The 14,266-nt window shown below is 42.4% G+C and overlaps 1 protein-coding gene across 3 annotated transcripts in view; it reads left to right on the forward strand.

Annotated features, from left to right (window-relative positions):
• The window catches only part of LOC105006621 (SH3 and multiple ankyrin repeat domains protein 2), a 276,728-nt gene that overhangs the window by 130,554 nt on the left and 131,908 nt on the right, over positions 1-14,266 (forward strand). For all 3 annotated transcript variants that reach the window (XM_034297425.1, XM_034297433.1, XM_034297430.1), the window contains exon 9: positions 10,699-10,776. In XM_034297425.1, coding sequence (XP_034153316.1) covers positions 10,699-10,776 — 78 coding nt within the window. The remainder of the gene's footprint in view (positions 1-10,698; positions 10,777-14,266) is intronic.

Raw genomic sequence — 14,266 nt, forward strand, 5'->3', positions numbered from 1 at the left:
TGTTGTAGTCGCGGGTCAAAACCGCTATCCATCCTAGACTGTGGTTTAGTACCCATAAGGCCTTGTGCTGTAATCAGGGAGCAGTACACGCTTGTTGTACACAACTCTGAAACGCTTAGACACTACTCGGTTTTTCAACGTGAATGTTCTTTTATCTCTAGCAATTGTGTCTGCATTAGCAAGGACATGATCATCATCACCGCCCTTACCCCGTACAAAGTTGTCAACCAGTCGTGTCAGCGTCTCCAAATTAATAATGGTTGTGTTGTAGCTGTTGAGCGTAATGCCTTTTGCTTTGAGACAGGTCAGACCTTTAACGGTTTTGTAACCATATGTCTTTGGCCCACCACTAACAAATTGAGCTATGCTGTCACCATCCGGTAACTCATCGGTCAAGTCACCCAAGAACGGGCCCAGTGGGGGGACCCAATCCCCATGGCGTGTGACAAAGATCACGGAATCAGTGTCTGTGTAGAGTACACGTCTATCCAACTTCTCCATGAGTGAATACAACTCGAGTCTAGCATAAGCGGTTGTGAACGTGGCAATAAAAATGTTGCCGTTACATGGTTTGATTGGTGTCTGTTTTGTGTAATGCCACTGTACCATCGCAACAGTGTCTGAGATGAACGAGAAAAACCAACATCTATTTCACTGGAAAAAAGGTAGGGGCTAAACTCCTCCGGATCTGTAATTAACATTGTGTTCATAAGGTTAGTCCGCTCACCCATCTTACCCCAAAGACTATTCATTGCCAATTTAGCTAAAGATCGCCTAGCACTGTTTACAACAATGTTTTCCTTGTCAAGCTGCACACCCTCCTTTTCATGATATTCACGGATATACCGGTCTTTAGCCTCATCGTCAACCACAAATGGTGGGAAGCCACTAGCTTCCTGCTTGTGCTTCAGGAATGTTCTCATGTAATCTGCAAAAAGATCATCTGATGTCCTGGTGAAATCCCGGACTTCAAATATTTCCACAATGCTATAACCTTTCTCAACAGCCTTAACCAGCTCAATAGAAACCCAGGTACCGGTTAAAGATCTTTCTGAATCAGTATGTGAACAATCAGTTACCTGGTTTTCAGACTCTGCAATCTACACAATGGAAAGAACAGCTTACCGCCAACCCTGTGTGGTAAAACGGGGTGATAAAGGCCTTTCGGTGGACACACTTAACAATACCAAAGTAGTTGTCTAGTGGTTTGAAATCTCAAAAGATTATGTCTGGATGCCCAATCGGATAAGTCTTTGCCTTGTTGCAGAATGGGTAAAGACTACAGACATCGTTATACTGAATAGTCTCCCCTTCTCGAGCCGTAAACTTCAGATGAATCGCATTAGTACGACCACCAAAAAGAGCATCCCGAGGGTCAAGGCGCTCTGGAGCACCAAAGGTCTTCAAGAAAGCTTTGACATCTGCGGATGTGTTTTTAAGCCGGTTCCACTCACACTCCCATATGTATTGAACATGTACGTTGTGTTGTTCTTTCAAAGCCTCTAGCTTTGTCAACCATTGCTGGTGCATCACCCATACTGAATCTTTGTCATTGGATTGATGCTTGTTGAACAATGACACTTTGGGTGACCGTGCCAGAAACAACATAGAAATTCATAGACCGTGCTAAAACCATCGCGTTCAGCATATCCATCAACGTAGTAGGCACCGATTTTCACTTCACCCCTGTTCAGGGCATGCTGTATTGATATATTATCATCAGAGGCCACATATTCAAGCCACTGGATTGAGCTGTTTGAGAATGTCTTCTGACAACGGTTGTAGTTGTCTGAGGGGACCAATGCAATGGTGTCCTTGGTGAGGAATCTGTTGCAAAAGACTTTCATGCAAGCCGAAGCAATCGTAATTGACCGGAATGGGTCAACACCACCACACTCCAGGAACTCGAGTCTGTAGCGCATACAACCCTCTCTCAAGATGACCACATCATTCACGCAGTAAGCCTTTATTTCATCCTGCATGACAAAGGGGTCTGTGGAAAAAGTTGCATACCATTGCAAAAACTCATCTTTTTCTTTAGCCATCATGGTATTCACACCATAGTAATGCGGTTCCGGATGGGGGCCAACATAGTTCTCATTCTCCTTGATGTTAAACTTGTAAGGAAAGTAGCCTTTTTTCGAATCCTTAAAACCCATAGCACGTGGCAAGGCTGACAGCTTCATAGGTAGAAAGCAATGACTATCAATGTATCTCTGATTGAATGTGCTGTCTGTAAAAATCATGAGCTTGCTACCATTAGCAATAAGTGTCGTGCCAATACCATTGTTAGCAAGGTACTGCATCAAGATGTAACCATCGAAACCTTTAGAGTTGTGTGCTATAAATGTGTAGTCATTATATTTCGGTTGCCTAAACTTTTGAAAAAAAGCAGTGACACAACCATCTCCGGCTGAACACCACGTCTTGTTATCAAAGCTTATTGCACACACAAAATTTGCAGTGTGTACACCATTCACCGGATTGGCAATAGTCTCAAAATCATAAAATATGTAGCGCTCACTGGGGTCCTCGGGCTTGGCTGGTTTTATAAAACACTGATGATTCATTTCAACCGCCAGATCCACGTTACAATTGGGGCACATGTTAGCAATGCACCAGTGTGCTTTATAGTTGGTAATACTGACATTGTAATAGCGACCACAATCGACACAGTATTTCTTCTGGTCACACCTGCTAACCCAACGATCCACACTTTTATGGTGCTTCAAACGTTTATGCTGGCTATAACAAAAATCTGAATAACATATCCTTTTACAGTCAGGGCACTGCTTTGTGTTACGGGGTTGGGTATGACAATCTTCATGAAGACAGACACTACAGCTATGTTTACAACCATGATCACCACGTGTGTTGAAACCGGTATAGCACCAGTCACAGACATAAGACACACCCAGAAAACCCTTCAGGTTTGTGATACCGTAGAAATGGTTATCATGTAAGTACATAAAGATAGTTCTAGGGTGGATGTCCTCGCTGTTTTGAAACTTGGTAAAGTGACCATCCCTTGTTCGATGAAAGACAACAATTTTACACCCTGTCATTTCTTCAAACCTAACGATATCTGTGAATGACACACATTCATCTAACGCTAAACCAGCCCCCTTATGTAGCTCACGACCACTAACCAGGGCCTCAGGATATGTGTACTGCGGGTTCAACATACCCATCAAACAAATGGAAAAAAATGCAGAATCATTATTCACAGCCACATATAAATGTCTTCTTTTTTTATTGATAATCTGATCTATCAACACGTCGCGGGGCACCACCCTCATGTTTTTTGACAATTTGTACCACCAGTTCTAGTGATTCATCAATCATAATCTCGGCATTACTCTGCATAACACTTTCAAGTAAATTACCAAACGTGCGTTCATTATATTCATCCGCTCTCATGGTCACATGTACGGGGTCTATCAGAGATTCACCAATCAACTCAATCTGCAGACGATCACCAGGCCCGTGTACAAAGTCTGAGGCTCTAACAATCAAAGTATCCAAGCCTGCCATAATACTTGCGTAGAATGTGCCAAAATCACCAACTTCACCAGTATTTTGTAAATTTATCAACTGTCGTAATTCAACATTGTCAAACGCATTACGCTGTATAACTCTAACATCGCCATCACTGCACTGAGTTTGCATCAGAGAGCTCGAAGGAGTGTCAACTAGATTGTGTGAAAAATGGGGGCTACTAAGCTCGGTTAACAAGCCTTGTATCTGAGGATTATTGTGCGCATCGCTGTGTAACAAAGTAACGGTTGGTTCATTTGTATTTTGGGGTGTGGTCGATTGATTATGTGTAGAGGTTGTTGGCTGTTCCGTGTCTGGTCTGTTGTTAGCATTATCTTTCGCCATTTCTCTGGTTTAATGTGTAAATAACAATCCACTTTTCAGATTTAAATATTCTAACTCAAACATACATTCACATACAGCGCAGTTTTGAAGAGTTGGCTGTATTACCTTCAGCTTTCAAGCCTGAAAGAAAACAAAAACCCCCTCACGCTGTGCAGCCACAAGGAAGGGTGTCCGTAACTGACCCCATTGTGGTAATGTACTTTGTATCATCACCCCGGCTGTCCTCAATCTGTTGGAATATAGAATGTTGTACCAAGGGTCAGTATGCATAGTCATAATTGTTAGTAACACTTTAGAACAAGACTAAAAATGTCTGTAAATAATTAAACTTACACAAAGTATCTGCTCAGGTTGTGTAAGATCACAGTCTGACCGCCCAGTCCAACTGACGCAGATGCCGGTCACTTGAACTAAATACAAATAGGATTAACAAGCGTATATAGGTAATTAAAGCTGATTAACAATAATGTCAAAAGTCTACTTACCAAGATTTGGAGGTCCAAAAATGTGTTTACCAAACACGGTCGGTGTTTAATTCCGCTCAACCTAAACCGGAGATTTAAACAGGCAATATGAAAGACCGCTAAAAATGAATGGATTGCGCAATCGTAAAATTGATTTACAAATTCTTAAAAAGTTGCATCACAATTCAAATAAATTACTTCAAATAAAATAACTTGTACTTACAACAGAAACAATATAAACAACAGCTGCCTTTTGTGGATGCTGCGGGGTTTAATTTCGGTCTTCACATCGCAGCTGGGGCGCCTCCACCAAGTCACGCCTCTTAACTTTGTCATTGGTTACATGTCATCGTTCTTCAAGTTAGATTCAAATTGTGTTAGAACTATTCATGCTGCAATGATACAAATTCAGGATAAAACTTAACTATTTAGTTCTGATTATTGTAGCCGTTTGGCAACCAAATATATTGATACACCCTGTCTGGTAGAACCACCGTTCTCGTTAATTTTCGCGGCTCAGCCGTGACATCACGTCATATAATTGTATATATTAACGATAAACTCATCTGCTTACATATAAACGCTTGCTATTGTCACCATATCGACATTAATCAGTTCAACATTTAACAAACACAGGACCATAATGCAGCAATAAAAAATCAGATTTCACGAGTTGTTCATTAAGAGAATGCAGCACATCTTCACCCGGAAGTGACAGCATAACCCCATACTAACACAAATACTATAGTATTTTTTTTTAACCAACATTGCCTATTATTAAACATTTCTACCAATGTGTGGAAAACAATCTTGCGTTGATCTCTGTTGTACAATTTCAAAAGACGCCTTTACGAATGTTTTAATTACCTGAAATAACCTATCCTTACCTGTCAACGATTCGCCGTTCTTCATGCAAATTTATACGCAACCTTGCTGGTAACTTTGTAACGTTTTGCCTTATAATGCAACTTAGAAGTTAATGCTGACTTAAACAACCATTTTTATTACAAAACTCACCATTGATCATACATACACTTGTTTTTATTTATAACAATATTTTAAAACCCCAACTGCGACACAATCCACCTTTGCGAAATGTGTGGTTGGCCCTGGGCCATGGCTGCTCCTTCAAAATAATAGCATTGCTCATGCGATGTTAGTTTGCTGTAATGCTGTGTTGGACTACAAACCGTGAGATACGGCATATACTACAGTTTGTATTAGTGGTTAATTAAGGACCATTATTAATGGGCAGATATAACCTTGAAGCCCATCTCTTGTTAAAATGAATGTTGGGCTGAAAACTATCCAAAATCGTAAGTCCCTCCCCATCCCCTTCTTTATATCTTACAGAAAAACATGTCTCTCACGTGTAACTCCGTGCTTGTGGAAAAACACCATGTTACAACCACATTGTAAAACATGGAAGTTTACATCTGTACCACATGGCATTGGAACCCTGGCACCCTTTTGTTTAACACCAAACAACTTACCGCTGACACAACACTTATTTACTGCCTGGGAATTTAACATTCCGGAACCCTAAGCCCCATTTGTTAATTAACAATCCGGAAACCTAAGCCCCATTTGTTAATCATCAAACATAACCCACCTGTTATAACACTAGTCTGGTTTGCTCTTCAGGCATTGTAAAACATCAAACACTGACACATCAATGTAATCATAAATCACAAAGTCACCGGACAGGCATACGTCACTCCTGAAGTCCCACCCTAACATACGTCATACCGGAAGTCCCACCCTAACATACGTCATACAGGAAGTCCCACCCTAACATACGTCATACAGGAACTCCCACCCTACAAACCGGATGTCCCGCCCACCTGTCACATCAATATGGAAGTCCCGCCCCCCAGGGCCATAAATCACCATTCTGACACAATATACCCTACACTAACTACTGTCCTGGAGTGGCCTAGCCCGTCTCCAGACCTGAACCCAATAGAAAATCTTTGGAGGGAGCTGAAAGTCCATATTGCCCAGCGACAGCCCCGAAACCTGAAGGATCTGGAGAAGGTCTGTATGGAGGAGTGGGCCAAAATCCCTGCTCCAGTGTGTGCAAACCTGGTAAAGAACTACAGGAAACGTATGATCTCTGTAATTGCAAACAAAGATTTCTGTACCAAATTTTAAGTTCTGCTTTTCTTCATTCATTCATTCATCTTCTTCCGCTTATCCGGGGCCGGGTCGCGGGGGTAGCAGTTTAAGCAGAGATGCCCAGACTTCCCTCCCCCATGACACTTCCTCTAGCTCTTCCGGGGGGACACCGAGGCGTTCCCAGGCCAGCCGGGAGACATAGTCCCTCCAGCGTGTCCTAAGTCTTCCCCGGGGTCTCCTCCCGGTGGGACTGTTCCTCCTGAATCCGAGGTTCTACTATCGGCCATATTCTCCTCTCCAGTACCCTGGCATAGACTTTCCCGGGGAGGCTAAGAAGTGTGATCCCCCTGTAGTTGGAACACACTCTCCGGTCCCCCTTCTTAAAAAGAGGGACCACCACCCTGGTCTGCCATCCCAGAGGCACTGTCCCTGACCGCTGCAGAGGAGTGTCAACCAAGACAGTCCCACAACATCCAGAGACTTGAGGTACTCAGGGCGGATCTCATCCACCCCCGGTGCCTTGCCACCGAGGAGTTTCTTGACTACCTCAGTGACTTCAGCCCGGGTGATGGACGAGTCCACCTCTGAGCCCTCAGCCTCTGCTTCCTCAATGGAAGACGTGACGTCGGGATTGAGGAGATCCTCGAAGTACTCCTTCCACCGCCCGACGACATCCCCAGTTGAGGTCAACAATTGCCCACCTCTACTGTAAACAGCGTTGGTAGGGCACTGTTTCCCTCTCCTGAGGTGCCGGACGGTTTGCCAGAATCTCTTCGAGGCCAGCTGATAGTCCTTCTCCATGGCCTCACCGAACTCCTCCCAGGCCCGAGTTTTTGCCTCCACAACCACCCGGGCTGCAGTCCGCTTGGCCTGCTGGTACCCGTCAGCTGCCTCAGGGGTCCCACAATCCAACCAGGCCTGATAGGAATCCTTCTTCAGCTTGACGGCATCCCTTACTTCCGTTGTCCACCACCGGGTTCGGGGATTGCCGCCTCGACAGGCACCGGAGACCTTACGGCCACAGCTCCGAGTGGCCGCTTTGACAATGGAGGTGGAGAACATGGTCTACTCGGACTCAATATCTCCAGCCTCCCTCGGGATCCAGTTGAAGCTCTGCCGGAGGTGTGAGTTAAAGATCTCTCTGACAGGAGACTCGGCCAGACGTTCCCAACAGACCCTTACAGTACGCTTGGGTCTGCCGAGTCTGTCCAGCTTCCTCCCCCGCCATCAGATCTAACTCACCACCAGGTAGTGATCAGTTGACAGCTCCACCCCTCTCTTCACCCGAGTGTCCAAGACATACGGCCGCAGGTCAGATGAAACGACAACAAAGTCGATCATCGACCTACAGCCTAGGGTGTCCTGGTGCCACGTGCACTGATGGACACCCTTATGCTTGAACTTGGCCCCCGTCTTCGACTGCCGCCCGATCCTCTACGCATCGACCCCTTATGGTCCCTCCTGCAGGTGGTGAGCCCACGGGAAGGCGGCCCCACGTCGCTCCTTCGGGCTGAGCCCGGCCGGACCCCGTGGTGAAAGGCCCGGCCACCAGGCCCTCGCATACGAGCCCCAACCCCGGGCCTGGCTGCAGGGTGGGGCCCCGGCTGCACCATACCAGGCAATATCACGGTCCTCAAAATGTTTTCCATCATTAAAGGGATTTTGAACCACTCTTAGTCTGACCCGTCGCCCAGGACCTGTTTGCCTTGGGAGACCCTAATAGGGGCATATAGCCCCAGACAACATAGCTCCTAGGGTTACTCGGGTACTCAAACCCCTCCACCACATTAAGGTGGCAGTTCATGGAGGAGCGTTCTGCTTTTCTGATGTATGAAATACTTATGTCATGCAATAAAATGCTAATAAATTACTTAGAATTCATACAATGTGATTTTCGGGATTATTTTTTTTGATTCCGTCACTCACAGTTGAAGAGTACCTATGATACAAATTATAGACTTCTACATGTTTTGTAAGTGGGAAAACCTGAAAAGTCGGCAGTGTATCAAATACTTGTTCTCCACACTGTATATGCACACATGTACTCCATTCACTGACACAAACCTTCTTCGTGTTCAGTTTATTTGAGATTTAAATATTTCTCCAATTTAGCAACAGTTGTTCTCATTAGCATAATGTTTTTTCTGCAGTTAAGAGATATTGCAAGAGAGGTTAATGGCTATGGGTGGATAATGAAAAAGGGTTAAGTCATTCCCACCACTCAGCTCTCTTTCTTCTCTAGACACCATGAGACCCCAGCTATTTATGTGTTCATTATCTAAATGTATTCCACTCATCAACCAAGCTCATGTCATAATAGTTTTCTGAAAAGCTTTTGAGTCTTTACCTCATCTCAATTCACTTGTACCTCTATTTAGAATAAACTCAATTCTAAGAGTTTTGTTGCCATGTGGCCCAGTTTCCCAAAAACATCTTATGGGTAGGTTCACTGTTACAACCTTTATAGGAGCTTCGTAAAATCTCAGAGCTGTTCTTACAAAGTCATCGTGACTAAAGTTGCATTTACACAGCCTTGTTATTGCAAATTAGGTCAGCATTGACTGGGTGTGGGTAGTAAGTCATGATATATGGTTGCCTTGGCTAGTCTCGCTCTAGAAAATCCTTGTGGGGCAGCTTGGGCGCCTGTTAGCTCAACAGTTGTTGGGAACTGCATTCCTCCAACGATTAACGATTCCAACTACAGAGCACAATCCATTTTCAGTATTGTGAAATAATGTCTAATGTTAAGCTTTAATTGGCAAACGTTTATCAAATAGTAGTTCTGACGTTTGTTTGTGTGATTTTACACATGGTCTAACGCTGTACTCAGCAAATGTTCTCTCTGTGTGTGGTCTCGGAAACAAGCTAGATCTGTGGCCATTGTAGAAAAGAAGTGTTGTTCAAATAGTACAGCGATTGAACAAAGGTCTAAAAATGGATACATTTTTCTTCTACCTATTTCTTGATGTACAATTAGCAAATTGCCTCATTACAACCCCTCTTAATAAGTTTGAGGAGAGTCAGATGTCTTGCTATTTTGCTTCTTATCATACTACATGCTCAACCATGGAGTATTCAACTGTACATGTACCCCGATTGAGTGCCACAGGAACTGTCTGTATGCCACGACCAGAATTCAAACTCTATCTTAGGTATACATGCCTCATTGTCTTCGTCTCCTCTGTTTCTCACTCTTACTTTCACATTTGGGGATTTTTCAGAAAACCATGGAGGCGGAATCCCCTAGCCTCAGAATGTTCTATCTATAGTTTAGTGCCTGTAGACACACACACACAAACTGTTCGGTCTGCACACACACATACACACACTCCCCTGGAATTTAACAATTCAAGACCTATTAGCCTGTGACATGGCTACAATTGCAGATGTGCAGGGAAAAGTGTGAGAGAGACATGAAGAAAGAGGGTCGGCTGAATAAGAAGCAGGAGAGTTGGAATGAAACAACTTGGAGCCTTCCAGGATTTACACGTCATCCATTTCTATTTTCAAATTAGCTTTAATGCAAATGGGGGTTATAAAAAGCTGATACGTGGGATTGATAGGCTGTTACTTGAGATGTGACACATTCTTGAGAACATGTCTTTAATATGGGGAACACATTTTGGTCTCTATGCCGAAATGTGCATTTTTAATGTTAGTTTCCTTGCAAACTGGCATGGGTTCTGAATTGGTGTGTGGTTGTGTGTTTGCCTGTGAAAGTGCATGCATGCGTGTGCACTTGTACCCCATCTTCGTCCATTTGCATGTTTATGTGTGCGTGTCCTTGAGTGTATGTCAATGTGTGTGTTTCTATATACAATACTGTTCCTGCGTGGTTGAGCAGTCCGTGGGCGAGTTGTGCAGCACATTTAGACCCTCTAGCTGTCTCTCTCTCTTTCACAATCTCCGTTCAGCAGTTTTCTTTTTTCTTTTCCACACAGAGAATCTCCCTTCACACAGGTAGCAGGCGTTTTTTTTGCCAATATGTCTTTCTCCCTCTCTCTTTCATTCTGATGAAGTTGATGTTTCAAAGGGGGACCCATATTGCTTGTTTTGTAGTCATTTACTGCTTATTCAAGCTATTGATAAATTGCTTTTGGACTCTCGGACACTGCTCTAGTTTTCTGTCTAAATCTTGTGATATACAGGGAAGCTTGAAACTTATGTAGATAGAAAATCCAATAGACATGCAGACCTGCTTCTCAGATTCCTGTTTACCCCTGTATTTTCCCAGGATAACTGTGCCAGAGTGCTGCTTGTCCGTGGAGCTGATAAAGAAGTGAAGAACTACAACAGCCAGAGTCCCTTCCAGGTGAGACCCATCATTCACCCTCTCATTCAAATCCATTCTGGTAGTTTAGATGACTCAGTATCGCTGAGAATTGGAGCATAGTGGTTGATATTCCATTATTTTGAGTGTCATTACTACATGGGCTACATATGAATTTATTGAAGATATACCATTGGTCAATCACTGGGAATAGGAATGTCAGCTAAAATGGCCAATGGCCATAAAGACCATTATTATAACCGTATCAACTAGTCAAAATGTCTCAGCTAATTTCAAACGACCAGGCGCTAATTTCCTCAAATGTTCCTTCTCCTTTTCATATTCAGCTAATGCTGTCATTGTATTATGGCATTATTGAAGAGAGAGAGAGAGAACACCTGACATAAAATGTTGACATAAAATGTGTGGTATTTGTATAGAATTAGGGGTATTATTGTGTTAAAATATATTTTGCATGGTTTATCATGACAAGTTAAAAACACGTATCTAAAACATTTTAAAATCTATGCAAAACATTTGGAAGAAATAAGCTTTTTGTGCATACAGAGGTTCATTGCCATTCATTAATGATGCTTGTTATTTCTGCCACTCTTTACTGTAGTACTTTTGCGTTCTATTGCATTATGTGCCACTAACAGGACCTTTTTATTCCCTTTTATTTTGGTTTTAGGTTTGGTTTTGTCCTCTATGGTCTGTGATTCCTTAAAAAAATTTATAAATGTTATAGTTTTTTATTTGTCATTTCATATTGAAGATATAAAATCAATACATTTTAATCAAAATGTATTGTGGTACAGTTATCTAGGGTGATCCAGAAGTCTAAGCCACTGCCTCCTGCCTCTGGCCTCCTGCCTCTGGCCTCTTGCCTCTGGCTACTCTTTCAGGAAAACTTGGACTTTCTCTGTCCATTAAAGCATCAAAATGCATACCTGAAAATGTATACAAACAAAAGTGTTTCAGTAAGCGAGAGTTGCAGAAATCTTCATAGCTGTGTGTATCGATAAGTTGATATTTTGATGTGTTTTGCATAGAAAATGTTATCTTGCCTGAATGGGCAGTGTGAGTCCAGCATGAGTCGTTCTGGAGCACATACAAATACAGTGCCAAAGTATTCAGACTTGCTCCACGTTATGCTGTGTTATATATTCATTTTCTAGATTCAATTTATCTTTTTTATATACATACATAAGAGTTATTGATTTTTTTTTTTTTCCATCAATCAACACACAAATGACACAGTGAAAACATGTTTTTAGAAATGTGTGCCAGTTTATTGAAAAATATGTAATGTACATAAGTACATAAGGATTCAGAGCATTTTCAATGGTTTGACACTCCAAATTGTACATTTGTAATGAATGCACTCATAGAGACCGAGGTGGTTACAAGCACAAAGCACAGTATGTGCACTCACCCAAAGGATTATTAGGAACACCTGTTCAATTTCTCATGAATGCAATTATCTAATCAACCAATCACATGGCAGTTGCTTCAATGCATTTAGGGGTGTGGTCCTGGTCAAGACAATCTCCTGAAGTCCAAACTGAATGTCAGAATGGAAAAGAAAGGTGATTTAAGCAATTTTGAGCGTGGCATGGTTGTTGGGGCCAGACAGGCCGGTCTGAGTATTTCACAATCTGCTCAGTTACTGGGATTTTCACACACAACCATTTCTAGGGTTTACAAAGAATGGTGTGAAAAATGAAAAACATCCAGTATGCGGCAGTCCTGTGGGCAAAAAAAATGCCTTGTTGATGCTTGAGGTCAGAGGAGAATGAGCCGACTGATGAAGGTACCACTCATCTCCACTACAAATAGGAAAAAGAGGCTACAATTTGCACGAGCTCACCAAAATTGGACAGTTGAAGACTGGAAGAATATTGCCTGGTCTGATGAGTCTCGATTTCTGTTGAGACATTCAGATGGTAGAGTCAGAATTTGGCGTAAACAGAATGAGAACATGGATCCATCATGCCTTGTTACCACTGTGCAGGCTGCTGGTGGTGGTGTAATGGTGTGGGGAATGTTTTCCTGGCACACTTTAGGCCCCTTAGTGCCAATTGGGCATCGTTTAAATGCCACGACCTACCTGAGCATTGTTTCTGACCATGTCCATCCCTTAATGACCACCATGTACCCATCCTCTGATGGCTACTTCCAGCAGGATAATGCACCATGTCACAAAGCTCGAATCATTTCAAATTGGTTTCTTGAACATGACAATGAGTTCACTGTACTGAAATGGCCCCCACAGTCACCAGATCTCAACCCAATAGAGCATCTTTGGGATGTGGTGGAACGGGAGCTTCGTGCCCTGGATGTGCATCCCACAAATCTCCATCAACTGCAAGATGCTATCCTATCAATATGGGCCAACATTTCTAAAGAATGCTTTCAGCACCTTGTTGAATCAATGCCACGTAAAATTAAGGCAGTTATGAAGGCGAAAGAGGGTCAAACACAGTATTAGTATGGTGTTCCTAATAATCCTTTAGGTGAGTGTATTATTGGAAATCCAGCACAGAAAAACAAGAAATAGGCTGGCATGTAGTCATAAGAAAGGCACTGGTCAGTACTAGGGGTGTCACAATATACCAGTATTGTCGATTACCGTGATATTTAAAAAATGTAATATTGATATCATGTTAATAATACACATCTGAATATATCGTATTCACTAGGCAAAATTCACTAGGCCCCTCTCGGTTTTTCGATACCTTTTTCATGTCACTTACAGACAATGCATGTGCACAATGCATGTGCTTAAACAAGGAGACTGGACCTATGACATGGCACTGAAGTCACCTCGTTAACCCCCACTAGAACCCCGGGAGAGATCCGCAAAGATGGGCCGTTTTAGTAGATTATTCACATGGAAAAATAACGTATTTTTCCAAAAACTCCTCTCGGTTTTTCCATAGCTTATCCATGGACAAACGATGCATGTGATCAGTTTACAGGTCTGGACCTATACACTTGAGTTTTAATTAACGCCTTTTCTTAGCCTATTCACTCTGCGAAAATGTTTTGTATTTTTCCAACACTCCTTTCAGTGTTAGGCCTTGTGGATCTTTTGTTTAGCAGTTAATCTGGTTGCCTTTTCACTATATATTAAGTGTAATTGTTATTTTTGTGCGCTTAAATTTTTTTATTTAGAGTTATGGTTACAGACACTCTCCACTAGTATTTTGAGTGTAGTACATTTGCCAGAAAAGAGAAAAAAAAACACATTAAACAAAGTTGAAGATGGATTTGACTGATAGCATTTTTTTACTTAAAATGTTCTGTAGATACCGCAATAATATCGTTACCGTGAATTATTTTGGCCATGATAATCGTGTAGTGAAAATCTGATATCATGACAGCCGGACACTAGAAAGATTTTCTCTATGACAAGAAAAACACAGGCTTTGTAAAGTAGCACTTATAACAAACAATTCCTCACAACTGAAATGAGACACAGAACTAAATAGGGAACACAAAACAAACACAGGTGGTTACAATTCTGGTG

This window comes from Esox lucius, chromosome 2 (assembly GCF_011004845.1).
Source record: "Esox lucius isolate fEsoLuc1 chromosome 2, fEsoLuc1.pri, whole genome shotgun sequence".
In the NCBI taxonomy this organism is placed as follows: Eukaryota; Metazoa; Chordata; class Actinopteri; order Esociformes; family Esocidae; genus Esox; species Esox lucius.